The sequence below is a fragment of the Manacus candei genome, unplaced genomic scaffold (assembly GCF_025592945.1).
Source record: "Manacus candei isolate 608988 ecotype Guabito, Panama unplaced genomic scaffold, ASM2559294v1 h1tg000021l, whole genome shotgun sequence".
NCBI classification, from domain to species: domain Eukaryota; kingdom Metazoa; phylum Chordata; class Aves; order Passeriformes; family Pipridae; genus Manacus; species Manacus candei.
In genome coordinates, this window is record NW_026138069.1 from 1,898,447 (window position 1) to 1,911,110 (window position 12,664).

The window sequence follows — 12,664 nt, forward strand, 5'->3', positions numbered from 1 at the left end:
TTGGCAGTAACAGTATGGGCTTAGTTTCCTTTGTTCCTGAGCCCATAGTTTGTGAGTCAAAGATGAAATAAAAGCCAAAATGAAAATGATGTGATTTTCTGTGCAGTCATAGTTCATAGAGCAGTGTGCAGGTCCTAGGTAGTACCACATGAGTCCTGCTAACCACTGTTAGCTGGTTGTTTTTGCTGCAGTTTCCATGAAGAGTAGCTAACACCAAACCTTACCATCTACTACAGTCAACCCCTCTCCTGAACTCAGTCCCTCCCTACATTTCTCCACACATTCTGCCTTTGCAAACCATATAAGACTGCTTCTCCACCTGTCCTTGCCTCTCCCTCACGCCCTGCTCTACACACCCTCCTCCTGCCCCATGACAAGCAGGTGATGTCCTGCATCCCACTCAAAGTTCGGGTGATGCAGACAAGTGGTGCCTCCTGCTGAATCACCTCAGGAGGTGCTGCCTCTCTCTCCTTTCAGGCAGCATCCTGTTCCAAGCAAGATGATAGTTATCCAGGTTTGATTTGCACTTCAACGTTTTTTTCCATAAGAAGAATGGGAGAGACGGAGGGAGGGAGTGAGGCAGGGAGAGAGGAAGGAAGGAAGGAAAGTAAGGAAATGAAGAAAAGGAAGGAAGGAAAGGAAGGAAAAGAAGGAAGGGAAGAAAAGGAAGGAAGGAAGGAAGGAAGGAAAGGTAGGGAAGGAAGGAAGGAAGGAAAAGAAGGAAGGAAGAAAGGAAAGAAGGAAGGGCCCAACAGCCACCTACAGATGCTCACTACTACTGTTTCCAACCTTTGGTCTGTAATGACGCTGCTCAACACCCCAGAGGAGCACTGAGGCTCTGGGTAGAGACAAAATTACTGGTGAGAAGGAGGTGAAAGGAGAGCCAGCTCTTCTTACCTTGGGGGCAGCAGCTGCAGCCAACACAAGGGAACCCCTGAAGCTCCCCGAACAAGCCATGGTGTTGAGTAGAGAGGCCTGTGGTCGCAGCAGACACAGCAAGGACAAGCCGAAAGCCGGGGAAGCTGTGCTGGCTCGCTGTAGGTCTGTGTGGCGGCATGTCTTCCTTTGCCGGTTAAGTCGGTTGCTTTCTTCTCTCTCGTCTTGTTTCCAGCTGTTTCCCAAAAGATAAGGCTTAGGGCAGACTGCTATTACTCGCACCGCGGGATGGAAGACCCGAGGAGGAGAGGTCACCCAGGGGAGCAGCGAGCGGAGGAGCGTCGGGACAGCTCCGGCGCCGACGGGTGCCCGACGGGCGCTGCGGCGGGTACCGGAGACATCGGCCGCGCTGGACCGACTGCCCCTCGACGGCGGCCACGCCGAGGTCCTGGCCCGTGTCAGCTCCCGGGACAGGGAGCCCCCAGGCAGGGGGGAGTGACAGCTCTTTTTCCCCGGAAAAGATGACAGTACTCTTCCAGAAGCCTCGACTTTTTTGTCCCAGACAAGGACATTTTTCACTCCTCTGCTATTCCGTTCTCCCAGTCCGCACTCACACTTCAAACAAGCCGGGAAGCCACGGCACTGCTGGCTCTACCCGCTCTGCCCCGCACCCGGCGCTGCCCGTCTAGGCAGTGGCTGCCAGGCTGGCAGGGCAGGCGTGCTGTCCCCGCGCAGGGAGCAGCGAAAGTGCTTCACCCCATTTACTAAGGGATGGTAATTTCTATCTTTCCCTCCCAGGCGTTCCCCGTTTCAATCTGAGCTGTTGTTAAAAAGACGCACCACCTGCTCTGTACTGCCAGCGAGCGGGGGAAGGAGGCACAAAGGCGGGGGTTGGGGAGAAATTACTTTGGTTCTAAACATAAAAGAGAAATTAAAATAAATAAGCTCCTTTCCCAGGAAGTGACTCGGACTTTGGCGCCTTGAGGGAGGACGAGCTGAAGTGAGTGGTCAGTAGACACGGAGTGTGGGTAGAGAGGGTTTGCACACCCTTCCATCTCCCTGTGTGCCAGGTTGGGCACGCAGAACCTCCTGGGTTTCTTAAGACGAGCTCAAGGACTGATGCTTATGTATGTACGAAGTCAGTGCTTAATTTTCCCGCTGCTTCCACCTCTGAAGATGGCTTTCTCCAAGCGCAGTTCTCCAGCCTAAAGAGAAGAGGCTGTGCCTCCACCTCTTCCCCAGACCAGAGATGTACGAATCTCTCGGCAAGTCAGACCCCGGGGGCGCTCGGTGATGGGAGCGCGGCGTGTGCTAGAGCGGGACAAAATTAGGATGTGCCTGGATGCTGTCCCGTGGGTAATTTCCCTTTCCTCTTTTTCGCTGCAAGCCGTGCCCGCTGCGGCGAGGAAAGCCCGAGAGATGTGGGCTTCCCCAGCTGCTACGGGGTCTTCGCCCCCCAGTGCAGGCACTAAGCGGCCCCGCTGTCCCCTCCGCAGCAGAGCACGGGGTGTCGGGCACACCCATAACGGCCCGGCCCGGCCCCTCAGCAGCACTCCAAGGCCGAGAGTGAACCGAAGGAGCCTGAGGGAGAAACCGCGGAGAGGGAAACCGAGAAAGACGTTGGGGTAAGGATGTATGTGTGTGAGGGGGGGGAGGCCAGATCACTCGTGAATGGCTTGAAAAAAAATAATTGGGGGAGGGCGTGGAGGGGGGGAAGCGGAAACTTTCCTATAAAACTCAGCAAAAGTCCCTCCTCTCCACGTCAGGCCAATGACACTGCTGCCCCCAAACTTTCCGCCAGCAGGAGCTATAAGAACCTCCAAGTCTTCAACTTTCTCCCAATCCCAGACACTTCGAAGGGGCTCCAAGGAGGGATCGGGAGGGATTTTTTTTTGGTTGGCGTTTTCATATTTTTTCCTCTTGGATCCTGATGCCATCCCCCCTCCCCCCAAAGTGAGGTCCTCCCTCCCTCCCTTCCTCCTCCTCCTCCTTCTTCTCGCAGGCCAGCGAAGCAGCCGATCAAGGGGGAGCTGGCGGGTTAGGTGCCCCCCTCTTCTCCCTGCCCTCCCCCCCCTCCCGGCCCGCTTCTCGCGTCTCCCCCCAGAGATGATGCAGCAGGACGAGTCAAACTCTCCAGTCTCCCCCGCCGACGACAGTTTGAGCAACAGCGAAGAGGAGCCGGACCGGCAGCAGCTGCCCAACAACAAGAGAGGGGGGCGCAAGCGCCGCTCCAGCCGCCGCAGCGCCGGCGGCGCCGTCGGGGCCGCGGACGAGCCCTGCAGCCCGGCCCAAGGCAAGCGGGGCAAGAAGTGCGGGGCGGGCGGGGGCGGCGGGGGCGGCGGCAGCAGCAGCGGCGGCGGCAGCCCCCAGTCCTACGAGGAGCTGCAGACCCAGAGGGTCATGGCCAACGTGCGGGAGCGGCAGCGCACGCAGTCGCTGAACGAAGCCTTCGCCGCACTGCGGAAGATCATCCCCACTCTGCCCTCGGACAAGTTGAGCAAGATCCAGACCCTCAAGCTGGCGGCCAGGTACATCGACTTCCTCTACCAGGTCTTACAGAGCGACGAGCTGGACTCCAAGATGGCAAGCTGCAGCTATGTGGCCCACGAGCGGCTCAGCTACGCCTTCTCGGTGTGGAGAATGGAGGGCGCCTGGTCCATGTCCGCATCCCACTAGCAGGCGGCGTCCCCCACCCGCATCCCCCCGGCAGGAGCCCTAGGTAAGGCAGGGACCCCGAAACCGGCGGGGAGAAAGGGGGGAAGGCGAGAGGCCGCCGGCTGCGCCGTGGGCCGGGCACGCGTGGCCGAGGGGCGACAAGGCCCCCACCCCGTCCGGAGGGGCCTGGCTTCCAGGACCAGCCGGAGAGCGGGGCGGTTGGAGGTGCCTCTGGAGGTGCTTCCCCCAGCCCGGCGAGTCCCTCCTCCTGCGCGGCCCGAGGTGCGCCCCCGGCCCCGCGGGGCCCACGCGTGGCGGGCACTGCCGGCGGCAGGCGGGGTGGGCTGCGGGCGGGAGGCGGCGGCGGTGCGGGTGTGCCCCAGCCAGATGGGGCCGGCCGGAGATCACTTTTTCACCAAACGCTGCGGAGCCAGCAGAGCTGCTGGGATGGCTCCTGCTGCTGCCGCTGCTGCTGCTGCTCGTATTTTGAAGTGAATCCGTGTCCGTCAGTTGTGCTGCCCGATGAACGTTTCCTATCGCCCCAGCAGTCCCTTCCCTCGGCTCTGACACCGCGGGCTGCCGGGCTGGGGTGTCACACGGTCATCGCAGGGCGGGTTCTTCCTTCTTCATTCCTGCCCGATACGTGTATTTCCAGAGACAGAGAGGTGTAGATAGATGTGTGTGTATCTTTCATTTAAGTAACGAGTTTTCCGCCCTCTCTGGGTTTTTGCAGATGACATTGTTCCCACAGAAGGAGAAAATGGACAATCTAGAGACTCTGAAGTTGGATACGATTTTTTTTTGGTCTTGTTTAACAAAAAATGTACCAAGGATTTCTTGGAAATTAGAAGAGCAATATGCAAATTCTAAGCAGGGCGTGGGGAGCACTTAAGGAAAGAGAAAGAGACAAGGGCTTTGGACAGTGACTACCCTTTGGGCGTCGGTACAGTACACACATCTCTGCATTCTGATAGAAGTCTGAATCGTTCGATTATTTTTTTTTTTTTAATTTTTGACGAAGAATGTTGGAATTGAACTTTTTTTTTATTTTATTTGCCCTTTTTTTTGCATGCATTCCCAAGAGGTCGTGCCTATGAGCCATTGATTAAAGGAAATACATTATTGTGGACTTTCTTCATTCTTGAATGAAACCAACCAGACAACCAAAAATATCCCTGTAGAGATGAAAACTTTTTTTTTTTTTTTTTAGGGGGGAATAAACTGGGCTCAAGCTGTTATACACCCGGTTCCTAACTTTTTTATTATTATTATTTTTCCTCTGAGAAAAAAAATAAACATTTTATTTATTTATTGATGACCCATGTTAAAATGCAAATAGATCCGGTGTCTAAATGCATTCCTATTTTTATGATTGTTTTGTAAATATCATTGTATATTATTTTTCTGCAATAAATAAATATGATTGAAATTTTAATAACCTTAAAGTTTTGTCTATCTGAGAACTCAGGGTCGAATTTGAGATGCATACCTGCTTGTTGAGCTGTAAAGACACCCAAGAGAGAGGGATCACTAGTATAAACAAATCAGAAGAAAAAAGCAAATAAACTAGCTACTGACAGACACAGGTACGTTATTTATTGAGACAGCTTTATTGTTCTGCCCTGAAGCTCACTGAATCTGCAGAGGAAAGTGTTGTCTCTTCTCTCTTTCTCTCCCTCTCCCCATTTAGTCTTAAAACCAAACATAGCGGAGTTGTGCGGGGAGTGGAGTTTTCGCTGCAGAGCTCTGGCACTTGCTGCTGTGTTTTGCCTCCAGATGTGAGACAGGAGCAGGTCCCATTCCTCAGCCCCTGGTGTAGGTATTTTTGCTGATATCCCTGAGGAAGAGGTATCGGTTTTAAGCAGAGATTCGTCCATTCACAGGCAAAGCAAGAGAAAGTGAGATTGAAACAGGGAAGTGTGTAGCGAGTGGGGTTTTCCGGTGGAAGTGATGTTTGACTGGTCTACTCTCCAGGGTTTAATATAATATATATACTAGCGATCACATTTTCATTGTGCGAAGCACGGAGGATATGCTAATCAGCCCTCTTCTCCTTTTCTAAGTGTAGGGGGCATGTTACCCCTCTTTCTTCTCACCATACCCTCCACAAGGTCCCAGTATGCGGCGAGACCCCAGTTGCAAGAGAGAGAGAATTTCCAGATCTGAGGGCTCGGAAAGAAGGTGAAAGGGAAGTTGTTAAAACAAAAAAAAGCCCAAACAACAAAACAACCCAAACCAAAACTCAACCCCTATAACCGGACAGCTGATTCCACCTCTGTTGTCACTTGCTCATTTCCCAGCCCTTGGCAGCCTGGTGGTGCGCGTGGAGTGGCACCTCCTGCCCTTCCGTGGCCGCGATGGATGCGCGGGTGTGCTGAGAGCTGAGCAGTGTCCTCAGCGGAGACAGGGACCCTGCCGCCGGGGTTCGGCTAGTACCTAGGATAAATAGGATGGGGTGTTTTCTCAAAGCAGAACCTGTTTGCATAGCCCGTGTTGAGTTGACTTCATTGTCTGACTGGTTTTGTTTCCGTATCCACACATTGCCGTGTATTGCTGACATAATAGTATTATGAATTTAATATCGCGCATATTTTAGGCCAGTGCGCAATGTCTACAGTAGAGAGCCTGCAGAGCTTCTTTGCGCTGCCGGATTAGCAAGGACTTGAAAATTACATGGGGGCCCTGGTGGTCGCAGCCCTCCGTGATAGAGAGGAGGGAGAGCTGCTGCGATTTCGCAGGGGGCCACTGCTTTTCCCCGGCACCCGGGCACCCGCAGGTTCTTGTTCAGCGACTCCAAACACCCACTCCGATGCGCCCGACTGACAAGGAGGAGGTAATGTCTCGGCTGCAGAGAAAGCGAGAGGCATAGGGACCCGACGCGGCTTTGGTAGTGGAGCTGGAGGGATTTGAGAGGTTGTGGGAGGTTTCAGTTGTTCCTTTTGGGGGAGAAATCACACCGGGGAAAGCGGGGAGGGGGGGGAACTCCTCACGTTTAGGAAGAAAACACGTTCGGGGAAAAAAAAACAAACCAACGAAAAACCGAAAACGAGATGAGCTGCTCGGGTTTGAGGGGAAGGTGCGTTTCGTGGAAGGGGATTCCTGCGAAATATGAATAAGGAATCAAGTGCACTTCAAAAACCACGAACCAAACTACTCTCCCTTAAAAATCCGGAGCAACCCCACTTGATGGAGTTAAGCCTGATTGACCCTGTTGTAACCAGCAAGAGGCCCCTGACCCAGACGGTGCGAAACGTTTGCAGCAAGCTGAACACCCGAGAGAAAAAAATCCCCAATTCCTGTCCGTGGGGCTCATGCCACTGGCAGGTCTCCCAGCCTCCACCCCTGTGTCCCTCCGGTCGAGCCCCTGCCGGCACCGCAGCACTCCCGGGCACCAGGCACTCAGTCGGTGCGCTTTCCCAGCTACCAACTGCCAGCCTTGCTTCATTAAAAAAAAAAAAATCATTAAAAGGAGATAAATCCTTTTTAAAAATACAAGCGTACCCTTTCCCGGGCTGGAACCGGGGACTGCAGAGGCCTGGTGCTCCTAGTGCTAAAGCCAAAAGCGATTAAGTCAGCGTCAGGCTTACTGAAGGAAAAAAGAAATAATGTGTATAATAATTTGCCTTCTGGGAATTTTTAACACTCTTGCAATCGGAAAATTAACTCTGCCTTTGGAAGTCCTGATTGATTTCACTTCTTTCTCCGAGGCATCAGTCTGTCCCGTTTATTCTCAGAATCAGAAGCGGTCCGGGGCCCGCGCAGCCGCCCCGTCGCAGCGCCGCGTCCCCGGCGGAGCTGGCGGGGCGCGGAGCGGCGGTGCCGGCGCTGCGCCTCCTGCGGGGCGGCGGGCGGGGGGCGCCGGCCCCGGGCCCTCGCGCATTCCTGGGTTTGGCAGGGGCCGCCCCGCTGCTTTCTCCAAGCCGGTATCGGATTCCACCCCGGCGTATGATTTCACTTGAAGTCCTGCCCAGGAGCCCTTCAAAGTGCGCGCTTGTCCCGCTCCCATGATGTCAGGCGGTTTTCCCTGCATCTGTAATTTTAAGAAAAACAAACAAACGGGCGGTGGGGATGTAAAGGGAAACGGAGGGAGCGGGGAGTGGCACAAAAGTGATGTAAAAGAGCAGGAGGAGAAGGGCTCACCTGCGGCGCCGGCAGCTCGGGCACCTGCCGCCCGGGTGGAGCCGCTGCGGGACTCTGCGTCTCCGGGAGCCTTTCCCGGGAATGGACTCGACTGCTGGCGCGGGTGCTCCCACAGCCGCACTCGGGGGCTGCGTCCGCTCCGTTCACACGCTGCTCCCTTCACCTGTCCCCCTCCGGCCCGCAGGGGACCCACCGGGAGAGCGGGAGCGCTCCCGCCATAAATTAGCATCTTTAGGAAGAGGGTGGTGGTGGTGGTGACGGCAAGTCCAGTCCACTCCGTAGAAGGATCCGGGAGGCTAAAGTGAAAAAAAAAGAGGGACACACATCCGCATCCCACCGAGACTTATTTACTGCACACATAACCTGCCCGCAGTAAACATGGTACTGGATGTATTTTACATTAACTTCTGCACCAGTTTCTTTCGACTTCAGTCCACTTAATGTTCTTGGCAAATCAAAGCACGTGTCCTTTGAAGAAGGTGTGTAATTGGAGTTTAAGGCATGTATGGAATTCCCAGATGTCTATAAAGTAAGAAGGAGCATTTGGCAGGTCACTTGAAGGTGGAGCAGGTTAAAATCACTTGTACAAAAGTCCCCCTTTTCTTTTTTAAAAGCAAACAAGCCGGCCATTTATAAGAACCAAGTGATCGAGATTGCGGGAGGCTTAGAAGGGTGTTACAGAGCAAGAACAATAAAGCTCCGGAAACATAATGATGATGGTAACACTCGTCTAAATATCCGAAATAAAACGCAAAACAAAACTAAAATATTAGGATCGGGGAATAATTGTCCGTTCTCTCAGTAATTCCCTTTCTCCCTCGCCCGCTCAGGAACACTTACACTCTTCTTATTTAGGTAGTCGTCTCATCTTGGGTAGTAGACATTTCCCCACCCTTTTCCTAAAGAGATGATATCAAATTTACAGAAGCTTTACAGAAAACCGCTTTTTCACCGTATGGACACACGCAAAAGAGGACGTGTTTCACTCCGAAACAATCTAGATGAACCACGCTAACATCAAGACGGCTACAATGAAAAATGAATAATAGCAGAAATAATAACAAATAGGTTTGTGAGAATTAGGTGCTGATCATTTGGTTTTCGGAGCTTTATCAGTGTTTGTGCAAAATATTAGCCCGAGCAGGACTGCGAGTTCGCTTGGAGGGGGGACCGCAAACCCTGTTGGCTGGGATGCAGAAATCCCGCCGCAATATCGTGCGGTGGTGAAGGGCACATATTCTGTCCTCCTAATGTGGGGAAAACTGGAGACGGGAGGGGGCGAGAGGGGGAATGATGCTCTTGGGAAGGGTCGGGGTCGCCCCTGAAAGTTTAGGGTTGCTTTGTTCTGTTCGGGACGAGGCAGAGTCATTAAACAAGCAGTCAAGAAAGGAGCACCAGACACGGCTACAGTCGTGGGGGAAAGGACAGCTTCAGCGAGGAAGGGATTTTGACATGTGAAAAGTTAAGCAGGTACCTGAAGGAGGTTTATTTTGACCAGATGTTAGAGCTTTTATGAAAATGTCACGTGAAGCGAACAGATGTACAACTTGCAAATGGAGCCCCGCCTTGTAAACACTGGGAAGAGAAAGGCCCGCAGAAATTCAAGCGTAGATCATTTTTGCCTTTTTCTATATGCGTATTTGCACACAGATATGGACTACGTAGGTTCTACTTAAATTGCTTTATTTGCTTGTTTGTAAAAAAAGCAGCCGTTCAAACATATTATCCTCTTCCAGTCAGCCTAGTTAAATTTCCTTCCTTCCTTCCTTCCTTCCTTCTTTTCCATTTTCTTACTTTCTTTTTATCTTTCTTTCTCCCTCTCCCCCTCCGTCTCTTTCTTCCTTCCTTCCTTCCTTCCTTCCTTCCTTTTTCTTTCTTTCTTTCTTTCTTTCTTTCTTTCTTTCTTTCTTTCTTTCTTTCTTTCTTTCTTTTCTTTCTTTCTTTCTTTCTTTCTTTCTTTCTTTCTTTCTTTCTTTCTTTCTTTCTTTCTTTCTTTCTTTCTTTCTTTCTTTCTTTCTTTCTTTCTTTCTTTCTTTCTTTCTTTCTTTCTTTCTTTCTTCTTTCTTCTTTCTTTCTCTCTTTCTCTTTTTCTCTCTTTCCCTCTTTCTCTTTTTCTCTTTCTCACTCTTTCTCTCTTTCTCTCTCTTTCTTTCTCTCTCTCTCTCTCTCTCTTTCCCTCTTTCCTGGCGGTTGCCCCCTCCTTTAGTCTCGGGTGTGTTTGATCCCAAGGAAAGTATCGGATCTCTGCTGGGAGGAGAAACTGAAACTAATCAATTGCTTTCTGTTTGAAGGTGGTAGAGGCTGCTAAGAGGAGCAGAGGAGAGCCTGGGCTGGCAGCTCCGAGCCCTCCGGGCGCGGGGAAGGCAGGCGGCACCGCCCGACTCTGCCCGGCGCTCCCGGCCCCTCTCTCACCGCCGGGGAGCGGGGTCCGCGGGCGGAGGGACCCCCTGCCCTGCCCGGCCCGGCCCCGGCGCGGGGAGGGCGGCAGTGCCGCGGCTCTTCAGGAAATTAAAAGTTGTCCTCAGTTTGATGTTCGCAGCAAGGGGTAGCCAGCCCCTCTGTGGCTACCAGCCCTGCGTTCCGGGGTGGGTTTTATTCCTTTCGTAAGGTTATTGCTGGTATTTTAGTGTAAAATCTATTACTCGTGTTACATCCTTGCTGCCCACCGTTATCAGTGCGGAGGCACTCTGGCAGGTGGCGGGGCGGAAAGTTGTCCCTCTGCCAGCCCCTCAGCCAGCAGGTCAGGGACGGACAAGGAAAAGACCCTCCCTGGAGCCGAGGACTCTCGGACTCCTGCAAACACCTGACTGTGTTTCATTCACAGATCATTTCGGTGAGCTGTAGATATGCCTCGCTTATTTCTGCACATCTACTTCTACAAGTGGGTTTGATATGTTAATTTTGAACTGCAGTGGAGGCTTTTATAATAGGTACCTGTATTAAATAATAGAAGAGTTCTCACTGAACTTTGCCAGACAGAAACTAATTCAGTCATTACTTTCCTTTTTGTGCAAGTGTTTTCAAAGGAAAAAGGACTGATATTAAGCACATTAGTTTTGAAAATGACAATGCAGGCATATATAACACAGATTCATAGACTGAGGTGCTACCAATAATCTATAACATCAGTCTAAAAATCCCTAGGGATTCTTAATCTAGATTTATTGCCTTTGAGTCCCAATCACTTGATCTTGCAAAAACGTTCAAAGTTTTTTTAAATAAAGGACTCCTTTTATTTAAAGGAGTGGAGTCCTTTTTTGTTGTTGTTGTTGTTGTTTTTCTTTTCCATCAATGTTATAAATGATGGACTTGGGATACTCAGCAGATATCACAATTTTCAGCAAATGCCGATTTGTATTGTATTCTTTAACGCAATTTAGAAAACAATGGGAAAGTAGTTTTCACCTTTGTGTCAGAATTTGAGAAGATATAAAGTTTTTCTTCACATGTGTAAGTTTACATGTTCTGGACACACAGGCACAAACACACACATGCACACTCACTTCTGAACCCTGGAGCTATCAAACATGTTTAGTGACTGAGCGAGATGCTGTCTACGAAGGGGTTGTTGATGTAAGAGCCAAATTAGTGTTAATTTCAAACAGGCGGCTAATTCTTCCACAGAACCTCAGCCCTTTCAAAGTGCTATGCCGTGCTTCGTATTTAATTATTTGCAATGGAAAATATGTCCACTTCTCATGTAGAAAGATTAGCAAATTCATGAGTTTTTCTTGCTTGCTTTCTTGTTTTCTTGCTTTCTTGCTTCCTTGCTTCCCTCCTTCCTTCCTTCCTTCCTTTGTTCCTTCTTTTCTTCCTCCTTTCCTTGCTCCTTTCCTTTCATCCTTACCTTCCTCCTTTCCTCCTTTCATCCTTTCCTCCTCCCTCTCACTTTCTGTCTTTCTCCCTCTCTAAGCATCCTGGAACACCTTTCAACTTCAAGGTTTTTACACCAATATAAACCAGATCCAGAACAGACTCCCTTCCCCCTTCCTCACGGTCCTCAGATCTGAACTTAAAACATATATCATAGATCGGTTTTCATCCAGCAAATTTAGACATAGTTCCTCGACCTGTATTTTCAAAGAGATTCTGGGCTGGAGTCTGCAATATTTAATCCAGGCAGCTATTAAATGTCCTCCAGCTTGAATCAAGAATTTAAACAGGCATCTGTGCTGGGGATAATGACAGTTAAAGCAGTTTGGGGTATAGTGTGTGTGGCAGAGAGGGGGGGAAACGGACAGAAGGATAACGATTAAGTCTTTGATTTGGAAAATTCCTGAGTTTTAGGAGTTCTGTCAGAGTATTGGTGGGGGAGAACATGAAAGAAACCCCTTTGCTCAGAGGCATGGTTTTAATGGGGAGAAATAGTACTAATAATACGTGACAGAGCCTGACACTCTCCTTTCTTCTGCCTGCCCAGCAGTAACATGATACCCGCTCCCTCCAGTGACGGCCAGGCCGGGGGTGGGCAGCCCATTCCCCGCGGGGGACCGGCTCTGGTGGATGGGGCACTTCTATGGCGGGAGGGCTTCCCCAGAGCCTGATGCCACTGAGAGGGCTCCCGCGGCATCTGTCCCTTCCAGGGGGGCTCCCCCGCGGTCTGTGCCTGTAGGAGCCCCACCAAGAGGATTTTTCCCCTCTTTCCCTTCCTGGGCCCTCTTCTTGAGACCTTGGGATGAATGGGTTGGGGAACTCGACAGTACTTCAGACAGAGAAGTGTTTGGGGTTTTTGCTTTCTTTCTTTTCTTACTTCCTCTGTCAACTATTGAGCTGATGGCTAGTTGAAAGATGGAGTTAGGTGGATTTCTAAAATCCTACAGGGCATGGATCCAAGGAAGAGAAGAGAGAAGCAGAGCGTCGGGAAGAGGTTCAGCTTTTGACTTGATGAAGCACGTGTCAGATTCTGCAGTTCAGGCAATTAAAACTCGATTCTGATCAAAGGGCTTCATAAATCATCAGGAGAAGTGAACTGGTCAGAGACAGCTGTCTGTGT

General features: G+C 51.1%; 1 protein-coding gene across 2 annotated transcripts; it reads left to right on the plus strand.

Annotated features, from left to right (window-relative positions):
• The first annotated feature begins 2,273 nt into the window (after window positions 1-2,273).
• On the plus strand, window positions 2,274-4,934 carry TWIST1 (twist family bHLH transcription factor 1). 2 transcript variants are annotated; one of them, XM_051785951.1, is made up of 3 exons: window positions 2,274-2,501; window positions 2,981-3,595; window positions 4,265-4,934. In XM_051785951.1, the coding sequence occupies exon 2, from the start codon at window positions 2,983-2,985 to the stop codon at window positions 3,550-3,552; it is 570 nt and encodes a 189-aa protein (XP_051641911.1). In that variant the 5' UTR covers window positions 2,274-2,501; window positions 2,981-2,982; the 3' UTR covers window positions 3,553-3,595; window positions 4,265-4,934. The 2 variants fall into 2 exon arrangements, with proteins under 2 accessions (XP_051641911.1, XP_051641910.1); XM_051785950.1 differs by lacking the exon at window positions 2,274-2,501 and having other exon boundaries at window positions 2,538-3,595.
• Window positions 4,935-12,664: the final 7,730 nt, after the last annotated feature.

What these genes read in the sequence shown, in the direction of transcription:
- TWIST1 (XM_051785950.1), top strand. Translation starts at nt 2,647, where the DNA reads ATGACACTGCTGCCCCCAAACTTTCCGCCAGCAGGAGCTATAAGAACC.